Source organism: Pithys albifrons, chromosome 6 (genome assembly GCF_047495875.1).
Source record: "Pithys albifrons albifrons isolate INPA30051 chromosome 6, PitAlb_v1, whole genome shotgun sequence".
In the NCBI taxonomy this organism is placed as follows: Eukaryota; Metazoa; Chordata; class Aves; order Passeriformes; family Thamnophilidae; genus Pithys; species Pithys albifrons.
This window is the reverse complement of record NC_092463.1, coordinates 54,919,388-54,940,681: the sequence shown is the minus strand read 5'-3', so window position 1 is coordinate 54,940,681 and position 21,294 is coordinate 54,919,388. Positions and strand designations below refer to the sequence as shown.

General features: G+C 43.3%; 2 protein-coding genes across 10 annotated transcripts in view; one reads left to right on the top strand and one right to left on the bottom strand.

The window, feature by feature from the left end:
- Positions 1 to 1,971: 1,971 nt before the first annotated feature.
- RNF141 (ring finger protein 141) lies at positions 1,972 to 14,506 on the top strand. 8 transcript variants are annotated; one of them, XM_071558965.1, is made up of 7 exons: positions 1,972 to 2,058; positions 3,637 to 3,722; positions 4,176 to 4,375; positions 5,948 to 6,056; positions 6,985 to 7,166; positions 10,016 to 10,123; positions 11,762 to 14,506. In XM_071558965.1, the coding sequence occupies exons 3-7, from the start codon at positions 4,191 to 4,193 to the stop codon at positions 11,910 to 11,912; spliced, it is 735 nt and encodes a 244-aa protein (XP_071415066.1). In that variant the 5' UTR covers positions 1,972 to 2,058; positions 3,637 to 3,722; positions 4,176 to 4,190; the 3' UTR covers positions 11,913 to 14,506. The 8 variants fall into 8 exon arrangements, with proteins under 8 accessions (XP_071415066.1, XP_071415064.1, XP_071415063.1 ...); XM_071558963.1 differs by having other exon boundaries at positions 4,173 to 4,375; XM_071558967.1 differs by having other exon boundaries at positions 1,974 to 2,058; positions 3,686 to 3,722.
- Positions 14,507 to 17,501: 2,995 nt separating this feature from the next.
- AMPD3 (adenosine monophosphate deaminase 3) overlaps positions 17,502 to 21,294 on the bottom strand; it is a 32,345-nt gene continuing 28,552 nt past the window's right edge. For both annotated transcript variants that reach the window (XM_071558960.1, XM_071558959.1), the window contains exon 15: positions 17,502 to 20,912. In XM_071558960.1, coding sequence (XP_071415061.1) covers positions 20,736 to 20,912 — 177 coding nt within the window. In that variant the 3' untranslated portion in view covers positions 17,502 to 20,735. The remainder of the gene's footprint in view (positions 20,913 to 21,294) is intronic.

Genomic DNA, 21,294 nt, shown 5'->3' with positions numbered 1-21,294 from the left:
CAAGTTCCTTGATGTGTCAGAAATTGCATTATGTTCAAGTACCTCAAGCCACGGAGCAGGAGAGCACAGTTTGTACCGTCACTTGACACTGACACTGCTCAGATTCCCACACTGAGGCTACAGATGTTTGCTGACCTTAGGTGAAAGGGGTGCTCGGCCTGCAGGAAACACAGCAATGTTCCCACTCCAGCCCAATCCCTGTCTGAATTGCAGGGGTGCCTTTATCATGGGAAGTACGTGTGCCTATGTGTGAACAGAAGTGGGCAGGAAGGGGAAGTACTACTCCTTTTCTCCTCTTTAAATTAAGAAAAAAAAATAAATCTAGAATTAAACATTGCAACATCAGGATGTGAATGACCCAGAGGATGTTCTAGGATGTCTGTTCCTCAGTGGCTTGTTGTCCTTTATGGGTGTTGGGATTTTTGTGAAAAGGTCAGTGAGCCCTGACCCTTGCCAGGCACATCCACCACCCACATCCTCCCTGCCGACGGCGTTTGCACCGGCTGCTGCTGGCCCGGGATGATCCCGCTGGGGCAGGCGCTCGGACTCCGTGAAGCATCATTTAAATCCCTATTTATCGGGGCTCGCAGGGCAGAGGGGCTGGCCCAGGTGCTGCTCCGTGCCAGGCCTGTCTGCAGGACAGAGGGGCTGGCCCAGGTGCTGCTCCGTGCCAGGCCTGTCTGCAGGGCACAGGGGTTGGCCCAGGCAGTGCTCTGTGCCAGGCCTGTCTGCAGGGCACAGGGGCTGGCCCAGGCGGTGCTCCGTGCCCCTGGGGCGCTGGGCACACAGGGGATGTCCCAGGCGCTGCTCCGTGCCAGGCCCGTCTGCAGGGCACAGGGGATATCCCAGGTGCAGCTCCGTGCCAGGCCTTTCTGCAGGACAGAGGGGCTGGCCCAGGCGGTGCTCTGTGCCAGGCCTGTCTGCAGGACAGAGGGGCTGGCCCAGGTGCTGCTCCGTGCCAGGCCTGTCTGCAGGGCACAGGGGCTGGCCCAGGCAGTGCTCTGTGCCAGGCCTGTCTGCAGGGCACAGGGGCTGGCCCAGGTGGTGCTCCGTGCTCCTGGGGCGCTGGGCACACAGGGGATGTCCCAGGCGCTGCTCCGTGCCAGGCCCGTCTGCAGGGCACAGGGGATATCCCAGGTGCAGCTCCGTGCCAGGCCTGTCTGCAGGGCACAGGGGATGTCCCAGGTGCTGCTCCGTGCCAGGCCTATCTGCAGGGCACAGGGGCTGGCCCAGGCGGTGCTCCGTGCCCCTGGGGCGCTGGGCACACAGGGGATATCCCAGGCGGTGCTCCGTGCCCCTGGGGCGCTGGGCACACAGGGGATATCCCAGGCGGTGCTCCGTGCCCCTGGGGCGCTGGGCACACAGGGGATATCCCAGGCGGTGCTCCTTGCCCCTGGGGCGCTGGGCACCCCGGGCAGGGCGGCACTGCGGGACAGTGACCCCGCGTTGGTCAGTCGCGCTAGGACAGGGCGTTTCCTTAACAAACCCGCTCCGCACCACACTCGTGCTGGGACAGGCCGGTGACACGCGGGGGCTCAGCGAGGCCTGGTGGTTCTGCACGGCCTCCCGAAGGGAGGCTGGAGTCGGGCAGGGTCCCCGACTGTTCTCCCGGGAACCTGCGGCAGGGCAAGGGACACAGCCTGGAGCTGCGCCAGGGCAGGGCCGGGCTGGCACCGGGGGAATCCCTTCACAGAACGGGTGATCCCACACCGGAACGGGCCCGGGGAGGTGGTGCAGGCACCGTCCCTGGAGGTGCCTGAGGGAAGCCTGGACGTGGCCTCAGTGCCATGGTCTGGCCGACAGGGTGGCGTTTGATCAAAGGTCGGACTCGCTAATCTCAGAGGTCCTTTCCAAGCTAATGGTTCCCGTATTTCTGTGTCTGTTCGGACGGGGCCGCCCCGCTCCCGCCCCGCCACGTCCCGCCCGCGGCGGGAGCCCCGCGTGGCGTCACCGCCGCGCGCCGACAGCGGCCCCGCGCGTGCGCAGAGCGCGGTGGCGGCCGCGGCGCTGCGGAGCCCCTGGGGCGGCGGCGGCTCCGCGGGATGTGCCGGCGCTGCGGTGAGCGGGACACGCGGGACCGCCCCCCGCACCGCCCGGCACGGCCCGGGGGGAGCCAGGGGTGCGGGCAGGGCCGGGCCGGGCCGGGCTGGGCGGGGCGGCCGGGACACCGGCGGGCTGAGGGCCCGCGCCGAGGGGGGTGGGCGGAGCGCACTCGGACTGTGAGAGGCTGTGCCCGGGCCCTGAGGAGCTGTGAGGGGCCGTGAGGGGTCGTGAGGAGCTGTGAGGGGCCGGGCCCAGGCCGTGAGGGGCCGGGTCTGGCTGTGAGGATCTGTGAGTTACCATGAGGAGCTGTGAAGAGCAGTGCCCGGGCTGTGAGGAGCCGGCCAGGGCTGTGAGGGGCTGTGAGGAGCCGTGCCCGGGCCGTGAGGGGCCGGGCCCGGGCTGTGAGGATCTGTGAGTTACCGTGAGGAGCTGTGAAGAGCAGTGCCCGGGCTGTGAAGGTCTGAGGAGCCGGGCCCAGGCTGTGAAGGGCTTTGAGGAGCTGGCCCGGGCCTCTCCGCGCCGCTCGGGGCGGCCGGTGGGTCTGCGGGTGCCGCAGTGTTTGTCGGATCCCGAAGGATAAACAGCAGGGAACGTTTCGTAGAATCACAGAACATGCTGAGCTGGAAGGGGCCCTTAGGGATCATCGAATCCAACCCCTGGCCCTGCGCAGGACACCCCAAGAGTCACACCATATGCTCGAGAGTGTTGTCCAGACTCTTCTTGAACTCTGCCAGGCTTGGTGCTGTGACCTCTGCCCTGGGGAGCTTGTTCAGTGCCCGAACACCGTCTGGGGGTAGAACCTTCTCCTGCTATCCACTCCTGCAGGCATCCTCGCAGGTCTTCTTCCTCCAGACTTTGCTGTGCTGGGATACAGGTGGTGGTCTGGGCGGGGCACTGCTCCCGCGGGAACACAAACCCGGGAGGGAGGTCGGGATGAGGTGTCCGTGCAGTGACGGGCTGTTCTGTTGAGAGGTGGCGCTTGGCATGGATCTGCTGGGCGTGTGCTCAGCGAACAGGGCCCGGAGAGCGGGACAGGAGGCGGCCGCGGCATTACCGGGAGGGAGAACACGGAGCGCATCTGTCTGGGAGCAGAAATCGGTCACAACTCCACCCATGAATGAGAAGTTTATTCTGTGTTGAGAAATGCCAGAGTAGTTCACAGAATGCTGTGGCAGGAGCTCACACTGGCAGATCTCAGCAGCTGTAGGTTGTGTTCCCAGGTGCGTTTATGCCCAAGTGCACCTACACGTACCTGCAGGGGGAAGTTCTGGTCCTCTGTGATGTCTCTCCTAAGGTGCTTGTAAGGCAGCTCCTGTCAGGTTACTCCGTGTTTAGGTGCAGGTGGATGTGCTGCAGTTAGCGAGGTGGTGCACACCTGTCTGTGGACACTGGTTTGTCTTACATTTTGGGGAAAGTCAGATCCGAGGGATCTAGGACAGGAAATGGATAAGACTCAGAAGGCACAGGGTAAATCCTTACCAGACTTTCGGAGGAAAAGATAGGAATGTAAAGGAAAAAGGTAAAATAAGTTGGAGACATTTGAGCAAGTCAGTCCTTTAATGCATCCTAAAGTTGAGTGTTTTGTGCAAATAGGGAGATTTCTAAGTTGGTTTGTACTGACATGGATTCCTTGGCTTACCAGTTTCAGAATGCTGTGGGAGTTCTTTTGATCTGCCAACGTAAGTTTGATGTAACAAAGCTCATCCATAATGTCATGTCTTTGTACAAGCAGACATTGATGTGCTTATTTGCCGACATTCTGATATTCACATGCACAAATATTGAGGATAAACAAAGATTGTCATAAATTACCATTGTCATCTTAAGATTTTTTTTTTCCATTTCATTGGATGTATTTATATATGTGTGTTGGAGCTGAATCTGTGTGAAAAATGTAAATAATATAAGTATTGTTATAAGAAAAATAGACATTTTTCATAAGTTTTTCCTGCCGTATTCCGGTCTCTTGCACATGTTTTGCTTCATTGCTGATATGGCTATTCAAGCTGTGAGACTTGTAGAATAGTTATTGTAGACTAGTTGGTGGGTAGCTACATTCTTACACTAAAAGAAAGTGAGGGAGTAGCCACTCAAAACCACGCAAATGTAACTCTCTCAAATATTTTTAGCAGAGACTCTGCAAGTGAATGAGAACTTCTTTCTACAGAACTGAGGTGAAGAACTTCACCATGGGTCAACAAATTTCAAACCACACACAAACTGTAATTAACAAGTTGCCAGAAAAAGTAGCAAAGCACGCCTCTTTGGTTCAAGAAAGTGGTTTCCTAACCTATGAAGAGTTTCTGGGAAGAGTAGCTGAACTTAATGATATGTAAGCCTTACTTTGTTTCTTTCTCTTTTTTTCATGTTTTAGGGAAACCTCGTATGCAATATATTGTTCTGTGCTGGCTAAGCCAGAACTGGCCATGTGGTTTTGAAGTGTTTCCTCCAGGTCTTGAAGTTTCTATAATGGTTGTAATTATACTTCAAAACCAAAGCCATTTCTCCTTCTTAAATTCTCTTTCCTGCAATGCTCTTCTTCCAGCAAGCACTGCTCTCATGAAGAAGCTCACAAGAGATAGATACTTAGCAGCACCTCTTTGCTAGTGTTCCATCGTCCACCTAAAGATGCAGTGCTGCTTCCTCTCTGCCCGTGGATTTGGGTAGGAACTAACAGTAGGAGCCTTGTAAGGATAGCACAGCAGCACAAGGAGGGTGACACCCGAGACAAACCTGTTTGTGACCCCCTCTGCCACCTCTGTGGACGTGCAAAGGAGGATGACACCCGAGACACACCTGCTTGTGACCCCCTCTGCCACCTCTGTGGGCATGCAAAGGAGCACAGGGAGGGTGACACCCGAGACACACCTGCTTGTGACCCCCTCTGCCACCTCTGTGGGCATGCAAAGGCTGTTCCTCATTAAGGGTGAGCCGTGTCTCACTGTTCAGAACCAGTGGCCTTGATAATCCCAAACCAGAGGCTGCATAAGTAGGTTTTCTCATGGCCTGCTTCTTGTTTGACTGGTACAGTGTTGGTAAAAAGAAACAAAAAAGCAGAGTTGTCATTTTTACCTTGTATTTATGTTATAAAATAATGAAGTGGAAACACGCACACACTAAATAAGGACTTTGTAATGTTTGATCTTTAACTGAAACATGAATTTGTGTTCTGTTTAGAAATTGTCTTGTAGAGTGTCATACTTTTGTGAATGACCTTCAAGAATAGATAGCTGTCTTCTGGGTAGACATTATAAATAGATTTTGGAGAACACTGTTTGATATTTTGCTTGAGAATCTAGGCATGTATCAGTATAATTAACTCCAAAATTCAAGTGTTTTTTCCTTTACGGTATTTAGTTAAGGCTGAGTGTAATACAGCTTGTTCTGGTTCTTAGGGAATAGACCATTGTGTCCCAAACAAACCCAAAACTCTCAGGCCACCTGACACTTCCACCTGACTGCATCATTATTAATAGATACTAACAAAAATACACCTCATCTGCATATGTTGGCACTCACAGGCTGGTTTTTTTTTACTTAGACGGGGAGGAAATAACCTTTTTAGATTGAACACAAGATTATATGGTTACTGTAATAAACAGTGAGAGCATATATAAATTAAAATGTCTATAAAGTACACTTGCTTGCTGATGCTGGATCAAAAGACTTGCACATCATTTTCTGAAATTTGCTGTGTAATTGAAACTGAAATGGATTGTGTATTTTATATTTAATGACATGCTAAGAAGGTTGTTACTCTCTGCTTTGATATGTGGGCAGTATTGCCAAAATCTCTATAAGGATAGAGAGCAGAGGGGTGAAGAGTAAATAATCCCACTCTGGCTGAGGCTGCTGATCTTTGCAGTCTATCACATGGTGTAAAACTGATGTTGCTTTATTTCAGTACTGCAAAATTGGCTTCTGGACAAGAAAAACATCTGTTATTTGAAGTGCAACCTGGTTCTGATACTTCTGCTTTCTGGAAGGTGATCGTTCGGATCATCTGTACTAAAGTAAGTTTGAAAATTTTAATTTGGTTGTTCTTGTGCTGTCGCTTTTACTGATAAAATCCACCACCTGCTACATGTGTTTTGATATGGATGATGTATTCAAGGATGCTGTTGGAGATAAATTAAGTCTAAATTATAAGTTTCTCCAAAAAGCACATTAACGAAAGTATTTTCATAACTAAGTTTAAAGGAATGGTTTCTTCCAGTGGAGCTCGCACAGCCCTTTGGTTGCAGATTCAGATGATTTGTGAAGTGTGCAGTTTGATAGTAGTAAAAGTTAAGTCAGCAATTCCAGGCATTATTAGGTGAGCTGGTGTTGCTGTATATGGTGTGATTCCTTAGAAAACCAATCTAAAAGTTAAATGTTTAACTTGGGAGGAAGACCATGACACAAACTTAGGAAGTTTACTCTTTCTAATGAGATTTTTCCCCTCTGTATCCTGCCAAGTATTGTCCCTAAATGGTTCTGCATCTACTGAGCAACGTTAACCTGAGCCAGCGCTCAGGTTAACTAAGCCAGCGCTCAAACTTTGTTTGAAACTAACAGACTGTAATTTTCTGTTTCCTCCTAGTCTTCATTAAGGCAGTCATCATTGTAGAACATTTTATGTTCCAGTATCAAATTACTAATTATTCTGTTCTTAGTTCTAAATTTAGTCCAGTTTTCTAGGTCCCTACTCACAACTTAATCCATTTGAATAGTGATGGCACAAGCTTTGTCCTAAAAATGTGGTCCTGTCCATGGCATTCCTCGTGCTGCAGTAACTGTGTGTGCATGTCTTAACCCCTGCTGAAGCAGACTGCAACTTGCTAACATGGTGTGGACACTCAGGAAGGTGGCTACTGCCCTAACTGCAGTGCATTGAAAACATTGTGAGCAATAGCAAGTTAAAATTTGATCAGTAATTGTAAACAATTCTTGTATCTTAAGATAAATAAAACAAGTGGCATCGTGGAAGCTTCCAGAATCTTGAACTTATATCAGTTCGTTCAACTTTATAAAGACATCACCAGTCAAGCAGCAGGAGTTCTTGCACAGAGTGATACTTCTGAAGAAGCTTCTGAGAGTTTGATGTCTCTGTCATCGTGTCAGGCCAGCTTGTGGATGGGAAGGTATTTGGGTATCCTTTAGCTTCTGACCACAGTTACAACATCAGTATTTTGGAAGTTGTGTTTGAAACCTGAACTACCAATGCCTAATGATCAGAACTGCTTGCTCCTGGGAGCTGCAGGCTTTGTATCACCTCAGACATGAACAGACACCTTCTCTTGTACCGGGGGATCTGCAGTGTCCTTGGGTAAAATGCTTTTGGTGCTGCCATACCTGAGCTTCAGAACAAGCCTTTAGTGATCCGTTCTATTATACATCTGGTGTATGTTGAATCTCCTGAATAAGGAAACAGGAGGAGACGGAATCAGCTACAGCCACAAAGCTAGGGGGGTTGACAGTGTTTGTTTAAACACATTTTGTTATTGTTCTACTTAAACTTTCTCTTCCTCTTACGTTTTGGCATGTGAAAGTTCCCATCTGTTGCCACTAGAAACTCATCAATTATGGTAATAATTTAACTGGTAAGACTGGAAAAATGTGAACTGTCTCACACATGTTGACATTGTGCTTTGTTAACCAGAGGAAAAACAAAAGACTGAGGTCAACACCTGCAATAACTTCAGTTCAAACTGAACACAACAGTAAGCCTGTCACCCTTTCCCTGTGTGGAAGTGTTGCTACCAGTAATTCCTTACTTTTCACTTCCTGAATTAATTTAGAGTTCTAAGTCAGTTTTAATTGAGGTAGAGTTAGGTTTTACAAGAAAAAGTAATAAATGAAATAGTTCTCTGTATTAACCAGTGAAGAGCTGGTACCAGGTATTTGAATTTAAAGAGTGAGTGTCACGCTTGAGCTGTTGGAATGCCAAAGGGGTCAGCTGTCACTCCACAGACAGAGCCCACTGGTTTTTCTAGGTCACTGGGTTGCAGAATGTTACTGTTTTCATTTAATTTAATTTAATTTCCCGTTTCTCTTGTTTTGGAACAAATAGTCTTAAATTACTGGCTGTTCTAAGTTATTCAGATGCTGGAATTAAGTGGTAAATTGGGGACATGTTTGGGAAAGGATATTTTCCTGTTCTTTCTTAAGGTTGTACTGGAAACAAACAAACAAACCAAATAGACCCCAAATACTTATGTGGAACAACTACATATATTGCTAAAGTCAATGAGTAAGATAAAAGGTTTTCTGTATGAGTTTCTTTTTCAATTTTCAGACTTTGAGATGGGGCAGATGAGCACCCTTCATGTTTGTAAACTTCATCACTTGAGGAGGTAGCATTAGTGACAAATAACAACACAGTGTACTTTGCTCATATGGTGCAATTTAGTGAGCTTGTGTCTTATCCAAGTTTTTCAAGTCATTAAGAAGAATACAGGCTTAAGCACCTTCAAGTATTTTACACCAAGGAAATCTTCTGTTTGTTTTTCTGTGATTACCAACCATTTGCCCAAATTCTTAGCAACTTTAGACGTTTTTCAGCTCTCTAAAGTCAGCTGCCACTGTAAAAATAGCAAATGTTGTCTGGTTCATTCTTATCTTAGTTCTTCTATTGGAATAATAACCCCATTTCTCTACAACATCCACTTCCTATTCAGTGCATTCCAAAATATGCATAAGTGGTTTATGCTTCCTAGTAATGAAGGGACAAGCATTTCCTTTGTCTGTCACTCTTTCATTTTACTGTTTCTTCAGGAACTTAGTGCTGTGACTAACCTTAGTTTGCAGAAGCTTTATAATTAGGGCTTGTGTAACAGCTTGTATGTACACACCAGCAGATCTCAAAAATTTAAGTGCTATCAAAGGTTAGTACTCAGAGTTGCATGGGGAGGGAAATGAAAGGGGACAGGCCCAAAGAACATGGTATACTACTCAAAAGATAGATTTTTTGGAAAGTGTTGTCCTCACTGTATGCTAATCACCATCTGTAAAAAATTCTCCTGTCATTTTAAAGTAAGTTCTCAAAAAGCAAATTGAAAAGGATACCCCAAGGACCTACTGGAAGCATGTTGACTGCTGTGCATTAGCTGGCTAATGTGTTCAGTTAAAGATGCTGCTGTATTTGACAAGTTCCCTGGATGCCAAGAGTCACTAAGATGGAATGCTGTTTCTTTATAGAATGCTATCTTTGTGCCTCAAGTCAAAAAAGGGATTCCCAAATCAGGATTTTTCAAAGACCCAAGCATTTCAGATCACTTACTTTGTTGTTTAAATTAAGACAGATAAAATGATAGTGTCTGTCTCAGCGAGTGATCTACTGTTCAACGGGAACATGTAGGAGCTTAACTGGGAAAGTTGTGGTAACAGTCCACTTGAGATTCCCAGTCTGAATGAGTGTATTGCAAACTAAACCCAGCCTTGTCAGTGTGATGAGCAGCTCAGCTGGTGGCATTTTGGTGGCATGTGAAATCAGTGAGCGTGAGTTCTGGAAGGGATCCTCTTTGACATGCGTGTTCCTGCCCAGGATGTAACCCAGCACACAGGAGTTTGGCAAAGTTCCTTATGAGGCAGTGCAGCGTGACACACTGTGAAAGGAAGGCAGGTTCTCCCGCCTTTAATGTAAACAGCAATTCTGTTCCTTTGCCCAGTCATGTGATATGGAACAGTTACAACTCCTCACACTTCCTTGTTGATACGAAAAAGGATTTACAGAACCCTTTTGCAACACCTGACACAAAAAGATAAATGCATATTCCAGCTTAGTTTAGCTCACACACTGTGGTTTGCTGGTAGCTGGAGGCTGTGTCTGCTGGCATAGGCTGGGCTGACATAACTAGTCCATTCACAAATTACTAGCACAGGTGTTCCTTCCTGTCCATCGCTAACCATTATGAAAAATGTACTAACTAGTGTAGTTACTGGGGCATAAATGTAAAACATCTGGAAGAAAATAGTGTCTTCTTTTCTGCAGGGTTAAGCAGCTGACAGATGAAGAGGAGTGTTGCATCTGCATGGATGGGCGTGCTGATTTAATCTTGCCGTGTGCTCACAGTTTCTGCCAGAAATGCATCGATAAATGGTAATACATATGGAAGGATATTAATTATTTTGTATTATGTACTGGCTATCTGACATGTTTCAGTTTGATCTGACAGATTCCTTAGTTCCCACACAATTTAATGTCTGAGATGTTTCCAAGGTAATGTACATATGATATATAACAAGCCTGGCTAAAATCAGGCCACAGCAGAAGGAAAGCAGGATTTTTAAACCTTACAAAGAATTTCATTTTGGAAAAAAGAGATGTGAAAGTGCTCTTCAGCTTTCGTTGTGTAATTTCTTAGGCCTTTTTATTCTTCTAAAATTGAATTATTTTATTCTTGTTCAAAAACTAAAGAAGACAGTATATGTGGATGCTGGTGTGTTATGCATCACAAAATCTCATTTGAAACTTGTAAGACTGCAAATATGAAAACAAGTTGGCCTGTCTACCACTTTTGTGGGAAATAACCAGCAGAGGGATTCTTTCCATATATTATGCTTTGACCTCAAATAATATAATTTACTGATTTAAATACATCAGAGTTTTCCAGAAAAATGTTTCTTCTCACTGACAGCACCTTCAAATTGATGTATAACATATCCTAGAATGTATGTTCAGCTTCATAGTAAAGTGAACAACTTTTCAGCTTCTGGGTCTCTCTGATACACCAGTTGGAAAACAGAGAGAGACATTGCTCTGTGGAGGAGTGGAGCTCTTCCCTGGCCACACAGGCATGCGAGGTGTTCTGGCTGTCTGGCGTTAGGGGTACAGATATGCTCTGTTAAAGGCCCTTTTTTGGCTGGTTAATGCAAATTATTTTACATATATTTATGCATAAGAATTTGTCTCATGGCTTTTCAAAGAAGACTTAGCAAAGTTACTCTTACAACACCATGCTCCCACAAGTCAACACTGTAGTAAAAATCACTGGGTCTCAGAATACGAGTCATCTTTCTCTTCTGGGAAAACATTGTAACATCCACCAGCAAGACAGGGCTTAGTTTAACGACTGTGATGGAGAGTGGATCATGCACTGTTTTGGCTATTGAATCAGCTGCATTCCTAACTAAGTTCCAGTTACACATTTCTTTTTTTGGTAGGCAATTTTTAAGGTTCATCTCTTCTTAATTTAGGCATATAATGGAGCTCCCAGCTCAGAAGCATAGTTGTTTGGGAGCCCTGAGTTGGTGGAGGGGGATGGGACCCTGAGGGACCAGTTCTAAACCTTAGTGAAGTTTAGTTTTAAAAGGGGTCCTCCTCTTTATCTAGGAAGCTTATGGGGACTGGTTTCTGAAGTACTGAAGATATTTCTGAATATCTGAAGATAGAAGGAATTAATTTGGACTCTGGATTTCCATTTAAACTTTCAGGACAGGTAGCTAGACACATTCTGTTTAACCTGAGCAAAAGATTAAGAGGAACATGATTCCAGGTTTTCACTGGAATGGACTCCATTCAGAATTGTTGGCCAGTCTTCCTCATAAAGAGAAAGTTATTAAACAAAAAAATACAGGTGGCCTAATCCAGTTAACCTCATCATTCTTGAAGTTCTCACTGGCTTGGTTTTTGGTTTCTGTTTGAGTTTTGTTTGTCTGTTTTGGGGCTCTTTTGGCCTTTTTTTGGCCAGGAAGACACCATCAGTGAGAAGTACTCATGTCTCTGACTTCCTAACAGGAGTGATCGTCACAGGAACTGTCCTGTCTGCCGGCGGCAGGTGGCCGGGGCGGGGGATTCCTGGGTGGTCTCAGATGCACCTACGGAGGACGATGTCGCCACTTACATACTGAACATGGTGGACGAGGCGGGCCAGCCCCACAGACCCTGACACTGCCAGGCTGGGCAGAGCAGAACCACTTGAAGCTTTCATTTTCATGAACGTCTGTTTTTACCTCCTGTTGCCGTTCTTCCACAAGGCTGTCTTTTACTTCTCCTCTTGGCTGCTGTGAATCTACGCTGCTCCTTTAAAACTGGGTGTATGAGCAAGTCTGTGTGTGTGCAATCTTAATTATTAAACTGTACTTTCAGTAAACTCTTTTGACATTAACAGTCCAGCTACTAGATGAAGCAATTTGTAACAGCACAACCACAACTGCTGACTGCTGTTTGAACATCACAGTGTGTGCTGCTGCAGAGATGAACCACGGCAGAGGGCTTGACCTCACAGTTCTGGCCCTTGAAAGCAGTCCCTGGTAGCTTCACAACAGATGTCAATAACGATGATGAGTTAGCACTAGTGATTATTGATCTGAAATTTTACTGCTGAAACTTGAAGATGTCCCTCTGCCTCTTCTTCAGTAGTCAGTTATTGCTGCTTTTAGTGTTTACAGATACTTATTTCAATCTGATCTGTTATGACAGTTTGCATTAATAATTTAAAATCTGTTTTGGAGAGTGTAGGCAGCTCTGTAAATGTACCTGTGCACTTCCCCTTATTCTTCTAACAAGACTTATCTCCTAGAATATTTTTTATGTGATGTTTAGCATAGTCTTATTAGCTTGGAAACATTAAACAGTGTCATATACAATCCTAAAAACAGTATATCAGTTTCTCTATAATTTTTGATAAATAACAGCCAAAATTACTTCTAAATATTGGGCATGTCTGAAGAGAATGCCTTTATTTGAATTAGCAATTAAGGTGTAGTTTAGTCTGATGCTGTGGTTTTATCTGCTCCTCTTGAGTGTTTGAAGTGATGAAATCAGAGTTACAAGGTATACGAAGAGTTACAAGGTGATAATCTAAGGGTGCTGTGCTTTATATCTACAAGTGCAATATGCTTTTATGTAGCAGAGAGGAATGTCAACAGTAATGTTGCTTGCAAGTGAGGTGTGCATGTGAAACCTTGGGAAAAGGGATATCACAGCTGGAGTGCAGTGGTACTTTAGCAGAATAAAATCTTTAAAGAGCTAAGTTTAGGCAGTTTATAATTGTTAGTATTCAGGAAACCCATCTTAAGACTTCTGCATAAATAGTCTTAGGGAAGTGAACCACCACTGTAGAGAATTAATGAATGTTTTTTAATATATATTAACAAATACTAATTTTTCTTACTCAGTAGCCTCAAGTTAAAATACTCAAGTGTAGCATTTGAGGGAATATCAGCATAAATCTTGCTTACTGTAAGACTGCATTTTTACTTATCATGCTTGTTAAAATTCAGTGATGCCATAAGGTACAGCCTTTTGTCATAGACAGGTTCTGGACTAAAAGGCATATGCACACATGTAAGTGATTTTTCTTAATTGGCTACACAGTAATTTAATTACATTGTGAGAATCTCTCTATTATAGTTTGTTAAAGAACGTGCATAGCATATGGCACCTGTTTGAGCTTGGCTTATGGCACAGTTGTCAAATTTGTCATAGACTTTAAGACAGATAAGCAATGTACTCTTCCTGTGTCTGTTATCTGAAAGCCAGTATGGCTTAGTGTGTAAATCTGTATTTGACTATGGAAAAATCCATTTAGGAGTGTATATAGCTTAGAACTCTTTTTTTTTTCTTTCTTTTTTAAGCCATTGATAGCAATGAGATATTCTTTAGAACATGTATGAAGTGTTTGGTTGCATAAAGACAGTTATTGTTTGGGCTGAAAATTGTTAATGGCCCAAGATTTTCCACTAAATCATTTGCAAATATTCCTGATCACACACCAGTTTGGTTTCTTCTTGCTTTTTGACCTTGCATTAATCCATGTTCAGAACTTCAAACAACCTTTGAATTTTTTAAACTTTTTATATCACTGGAACAAAAAGAACATCTAAATGAAAGCTTCAAGCTAACTTTATTTTTCAAGTATTTCAATAATTATACTTCTGAACTGAGATTTTATAAGTTGACTTTCTGCTGAAAACTTACATCAACTTCTTAAAATGTAATTTTATAATGATGCAAAGAGGTTGTTAATTGCAGCATAATGACATTTGTGATTACAATATAAACTAATGCAAAAATTATTTAAATAGTGAAAAAGTAAACTTTGTATTCTGTACAGCTTTTTTAAATTAAGTTGCTGTAATTGACACTGCTGTGATGTAGGTACTGTAATGTGTGCCTTGTAAAATATATGTACTGTATGTTATATGGAAAAATAGATATATTAACACTGAAAAATTAGTAATTTGGTATTGGTTGGTACTACTTACTCTGAAATGCCACATTAAGCAAACAATTCTGGAAAAGGACTCCCATTGGCATAGACATGGCCATGAGTGTCAGACCTTGAAAATGTGAATTACTATGAATAGCTGTTGGTGAAGGGCATTAGAACAAATTAACTTTCCTGTGTTAAGTGAACATTTCTTACAGGTTCAATGTGAAATTGTAATTTAAACACTAGAGATCGTATTAATAGCTAAGGACATTCCACTACTTTAAACTTTGTGTATGAATTGTGCAATAAAGTTACTTTGGAAGAAATGTCAGAGTTCTTTCCAGCTTAGGGAATCTCTTGGCTTTCTTACTACTGAAGTCTGAAAACTGAGTTTTAACGCCAGTGCAAATACCTTGTACTGGTGGTGTGGTTAAAAGTATGGCATTGTGGGTCAGAGCTCTCTCAGACTTTGCAGGGGGATATTACCGAGGTAGCTGAACGCAGCTCTGCAGTAAAGACTCGGTCTGATTCTCCAGGAGCACACAAACACATTGGAACATTCTGCAGGGATGGGAGCACCAAACAATTCTTAATTCTTGAAAGGACAATATTGGGCAGGTTCCTTTAGGGAAAAAAATTTTATTTTTATTTTTAGAGAGGTCTGATATACTTTTTCCCTGAGTTATTTCATCATGTTTCAGATGGTATTTTAAAGCTTAAGAATGCTAAGGTTTGGAATATTTTTTCTCCTACATTTTTCCCTGTTTTTAAATAAGAACTGAAATATGTAATCAATGTAACTGTTTTCTCTGTCTAGTTACTTGGCATACCTGTTTGGATCTTTCAAAGCCAAGTGAGAAATGAGAAAGGAATTCATTACCAGATCAGGAAATAAAACTGGAAAAATGACTATTTGACAGGCACACCAGGAGGTAGGTGTACTTGGGCAATGAGCAAATGTTTAGATTTACTAGGTTTCAAGTTCAGGCAATGTAATGTGCATGTTTCTTTTTTTAGTGAAAATCGTATATTTAACTTCCATATCTTTCCTTTAAATAGAATTTTATATATAATTAGAAAAGTTTTCTCATCCATACTCTCCAGTTCTGGACACCAAGGCAACCAGTGAGATCTCTGTGCTATAGGTTTGAACTGAACTGTTAAATTCCACCCCTGTGTAGCTGCATATGCCAAGTGCATTGTTTTTAGAAGGAACATTGAGCAGTGGTCCTTTGTGTCCTGCTAAATCCTGGAAGAAGAGCCCCCCTCAGCCTTAAAGATGTTTGATGTAAGTAGGTGCTGTATGTTAACCTGGCTGCCCTTAATCCTTGACACTGCATATACATAATTCTTTAATTTTGTATCCACTAACACACACTCTGTAATGGAAGTAATTTCATTGTGGGTAATACTACTGTAATTATTTTTCTGTTGTTAAATCATTCTTGAAGATAATTTACCAAAGGTTTTATCCTCACGTGTTTTAAGGGGGTGAAGGGAATTCTGCTTTCTTATGAATGTGTCTCAAAGATTAGTAATTTCAAAACTGAATTTTTGTTAACTCTTACTTCTTTAGGTGTTTGGTTCTAAGGCCTAGAATTTACCATATGGCAATATTCTTTAAAGACTGAAAATCCTTTTCCCCTTGCGATGTCTTGCGGAAATTACCCTGAATGGGACGCTGTGTTTTTCCACTATCTCCAGTGTGCAATCCCCAGTAACACTTGGCTGGGAAGCAGCTGTGTCCCAGTGAATGTGACATCTGTGAGGGATGTGACAGCACAGATGTTTGATTACACACTGCTTCCCTCACTAACTGAACAAGATCCAGCTATTAAACATGGGGCATAGGGTTTGTAGGTCTAATATTAAAAAAAGTAACAGTTTTGTGAACTTGGGAAGAACTTTGCACAGCGTGTGTCTGCTGGAATGAAGAAAGTGATCCAATAGGTGATTAAAGGAGCACTCTTATTTGGTTCAAACTGCTAGTGAAAAATGCAAGGTGCTTTTTGGAGGTACCCCTAAATTAGTTGGAAACCCAGCCTTTGGAATTTGTGTGTGGAAGAAGACAGGGGGCTGGCACTATGCTTCCATGCTGGTGAGGTTCTGACCCCGTTATCATAGAATAGAGTCATAGAATCGATTGGGTTGGAAAAGACCTCCGAGATCATCAAGTCCAACCCTTGGTCCAGCTCCAGTCCATTTACCAGATCATGGCACTCAGTGCCATGTCCAACCTCTTTAAAAACCTCCAGGGATGGTGAATCCACCCTTCTCTGGGCAGCCCATTCCAATGCCTGATTACTCTCTCTGAAAATAATTTTTTTCTGATCTCCAACTTAAATTTCCTCTGGCAGAGCTTGAGCCCGTGCCCCCTTGTCCTATTGCTGAGTGCCTGGGAGAAGAGACCAACCCCCACCTGGCTAGAACTTCCCTTCAGGAACAGACCTCCAAAAAGTATTTTTTGATGTGAGACAGTACCTGTTAGACATGGTGTCTGATTAATGAAGGACTGGTGTCTCACTGTTATGAACTGTTGTCCTGCTGGGTAACACTGGTTCATGTGCCTGGAGAGGCAGGAGGGAGAAATGCACATTCTTCAGTTACAGGGGAGCCTGTTCTGTGCTTCACTAGTGCTGCTCAGGTACAGAAATAAAGGGTTTGTATAGTGAAAGAGATGTTATTTTAATTTTCATCTGAAAAGCTCTATTACGTTTTTTACTGAAGTAGTTTGTGTTAAACTTTTCCTCCAAAGTCATTGCGACTGTAGCAGGATATCTATGTTGTCTATTTATTTAAATCTGTCCTTTGTTGGCTTCTTACTTGTGTTTTGTCAGATAAAGCGAGTAAGGGTACTCACAAAATCACAGGGCTGCTTAAACTGTTTCAGTTGTGAGTGTCAGAATGGCTTTCCTGTTCCCAAATTAGGTGTTTTCACTCCCAGAAAACGCTGTAGGATCAGAAGAGCTGCTGGTTGCCCTACCCTGGTGCCCAGTTTGGATGATCAGAGGACCAGGGCCAGCACCAAGAGACAGGGGGACAACAATGCAATTTCACCTGCAGAACTTTATGCCAAGTCTGAACAACTGGTTTTCAGTAACAGCTTTAATTCAGCTACTCTTTTAGCTCCTTCTAAACATTGCTTATGATATTTTTTCTTTCCACTGGGGTTTTCATGCTGGGGTAGTCCTCTATTTTAGGTTAGTCTTCTGCACTGCTAACAGTTTAATTGCATAGGTTTTCAGTTCCGCTTCAATGTGGAGATTTTGAGGAACTCCAGGGGTTTTTTTGAGAGGAACACAAATGAAAATCATAACCATATTTTTTTACAATTCATTACTTTAATGCTTCCACAAGAGGCAAAAGACAAACATCATTTAACCCAGGCACAGAAAGAAGAACCAGTTTTTACAGACACCTTTTCAAGACTTGCATTTTAACTAGGCAAAGAGAACAGAAAGGTTTAGCCACACAAGAACAATGATATGAGAAGATAAAGTGACTATGGGGTGAGGGGAAAAAAAACTCTTATCCAGTAGCACAGCCAAATGCTTTAAGGATCACTAGAAAGTGTTCAGGTAGGTAGGTTGTAAACATCAAATAACCATAATTAACCATTTCAGGTTAAAGTATAAAATGTTTGCTCTAAGCCAACAGATTTAAGGAAGTCTTGAATAATGTTTGAGGTCTTACCCCTACTGAAATAAAATAGGCTATTCCATTCTGAAGCAATATTCACCCCATTCACCACCTACAGTGATGTTCTTCCCATCCCTTTCAGTTTGAGTAAAGCACACTGTGTTCTAACCAGGTTTGCATGTCAGCTCTGTTGGGAGGATTGGGCCATGCCCTGTCCTGCACTCGAGTCAGCGTGTACAGCACTGACTGACACTGGGTCTACCCTTCACTCCAGCCACAGCCTGAGTCCACAAGGCTATTTTGAACAGCCTCCCATGAGTGCAAAAATGCTACTTTAAGAAAAACAAAAGAAGGCAAAGATTAAGAACTGAACTTGGGAATCGGTAACGTTTGCCTAATTAAAGATGACCAGAAGAGATGCAGTAGTGGAAGCTTGTAAGGATGTTGCTTTGTTTCCCCAGAATACTCTTAGCTCAATTTATCCTTCAAAGCAGCACACAAGGAAGCACAGAAAGGAGAACTTGTCATGACCACTTCTGTGTTATTGTGGTTATTGTCAAAATCCCAATTACTGACCATTAACTGAATATTCAAATCCAGTTTTCTTTTAATAAGAGCTATGGGCCTATTAGAACCTGATGTGTCTGAGGTTAGGAAAGATGAAAAGGTATTAAACATACACAAATTTGGTATAATACCAAGAAATGTAAGTGACAACAAAAGCAGCACTGATAGTGATCTTCAGGTGAAACAACCCAAGTAAACCAATGTTTGCCAGATGGAAATACTTACAATTGAAATTCCAACCAGGGATAAAATATTTAGCCTGGAAACCGAAACTTTTCCCAAGCAAATTATCTTGATAAAAATTTATTAGGAACTTGTACTGATGAAAACAAGACATCTGCATTTTATGCAGCTAAAATGCTTAAACCACATTTTCAGCCTTCATCCAAAGAAAATTACACTCACCAATCCTGAGACTGCATTATATGAGCTGCTGAAGTTTCTAACAGTGAGGCCAACAGGCACTGCTGACTGAGAACTTGGGACAACTTTATTCTCATACTGGCTAACTGTGATGGTGACTGGAGGGCCAGAACTCTGCTCCTGTGTCTCAGTCTCCCTCAGAGCAGTCATTACGTTTATCTGTCCCTTATGGGGCTCTTGCAGGGCTGCACAGCTACAGGAGGAGATAAGGAATTCCTCCTTCCCTTTACTTTAGTGCCATTTCCCTGCAATCACCATACAGGACAGCAGGTACATGAATAATGCATCCTTGTAGGTATCACCCTGAGGAGAGGAAGTGTCTTCAATGCATTTTTACCTTTATGCCATTAAGGAGCCATTTGGTAGCAGTGGTGTCCCCATGGCCACTCCTGGCTGCATTTACAGGGGAAAGTGAGACCTGATCAGCTCTTGAAAGGAAGGACGTAGGTGGCTAAGTCCAGGAAAAGGGCCTGGCCTAGGAAATACCAGTGGCACAAGATGTGGGATGCAGTACAACATGCACAGTTCTAGGTGGAGTGAGGCTTGATTGGCTATATTTGTTTTGTATGCATTAACTCTGAATGCTGGTGGTACATTAGGGAGCCAGGTCTCTCACCACAGGCTCAAGGTCATACCTTAGGGACTGCAGGCCTCTGAACTGAGTAGGGCAATGTCAGACTCACAGGCTCCCACACCCTTTGCTGCCCCGGCCTCGAGTCTGTTTTGGTGTGAAAGTACGTGCAGCTTCTACAATGCAGAGATGCCATCATGTTATTACCTTTAATCCTTTCTGAATGAATAGTACTGTTTTTTAAGGATGATCAAACAGAAAAAAGACTGAAAGGGATAAATATTCCAGTAGCTGTATTTTACTAACTACTCCATCATAAATAAATAGTTTAACATAACATGATTTAAAATGAGAGATTTCAAGTGGGCTAACTTCTGTATAAATAGATAGCTTGACTTCCTATTCTGCTGTAATCGACTAAAATACAGACTAAAACAAATGTGTAAAAATACATCAGAAGTAGGACCAGAACCCAGGTCTGGCATTTCTACCACTGATTCATAAGAACACTTCCTTTTTTCAAGTAAAAAAATTCTCTTTACATGCAACCAAAATTATCTGCATAAATTTCTAAGTATTTTGAACTGGCATATCCACATATTCCCATTACAAAGCAATAAAAAATGTGTCAACTTTCAAGGCAAAATTTCCATGATACAATTAGGCTCATTACAGTGTACAATAGTGATTTTGACACCATGTTTTGTACTGGCTAGATTAAAAAGCATTCATCTGTTGTTCTTGTCTGACATCCTACATCACAGGAAGTAATTAATTAGTCACTGAACAAGACTACCTGATTTTGGTTTTCCTTGTTTTCCAGTATAATTGCTGAAACATTAAGTTAAAAACTGTGTCAGAAACACCGTCCAGAATGAAAAGGTAGCCTCAAAATTATGCACCCCAGACAAATTGTTAATGATAGAGGATTAAACTTAGAAGTGCTAAATACCATAATTGGTACTGAGCCTTGCAGGACAAAGCCAGGTGGGTGTGTACTGTCAGCATCTGTGGGACCCTCAGGTGCGTGTCCCAGATGCACTGTGGATGTTCTCTCGTTTCCCAAGCTACAATACAGGGTACAGTTAAGACAGCATGAAACAAATATTACATGATTCTAAGTTGGCATTTAATATTTACAGCAATTTAAAAAAGCCTAATGTTCGTAGAAACTGAAACCTTTGCAATGAGAATAATGCAGTAAAGGATGTCAGCAAATGCTGTTTACCTTCCACAGTACTCCCTTTTTCTCTGTACTGTTCAGCTCTGTCTTGGTAGCATCAAAGACAGATGACTTGATGTTAATTAGCATCTTATCCTGCTTAGGGGTGAAATGTTCAGGTTTCTCTGAGTAACTACTTTGACAGAGTAGAAATCTCTTCTGTTCTCATGGCATCAGACAGGAAACTGAGTTCATTGCACAGTGTCTCATACCTGAAGGCCATCCGGATCTGCGCAACATTTGTCTTTCGAATGTCATTTCCCTCAGGCCCTTCTTTACAATAATTCACCCCTAAGAATTTCTGTTTTTCCTGTGAACAGGATGAAATGCAGAGTCAGTTCGACTGCTTTGATTTATTGCAGAAATGAGTGTTAGTTAAATGACTCCAGTACAAGGGACAAGAGCAACTTCAACCAGCTGGCCATTGAACTCTACTCCAGTCTTAACCAGTTTTGGAGATTTTAAGGCCAAAGTTTATACATATAATCACTCAGAAGCGCATTCAGTCTGGCTTGCTAAAACCCTCTGTGCTAGTATTTAGCCTTCACAGCTTCATCTTTCATGTGAGAGGTCAAAAAGAAGCTTCGGTTTCTTTTGTTAGTTACATGTTGCAGAAGAGAAAATGAGTAGTTGACAGTAGGGAATACTCGAAGAAACAACAGAATATACATCTAAAGCCCCTTCAAATGCCA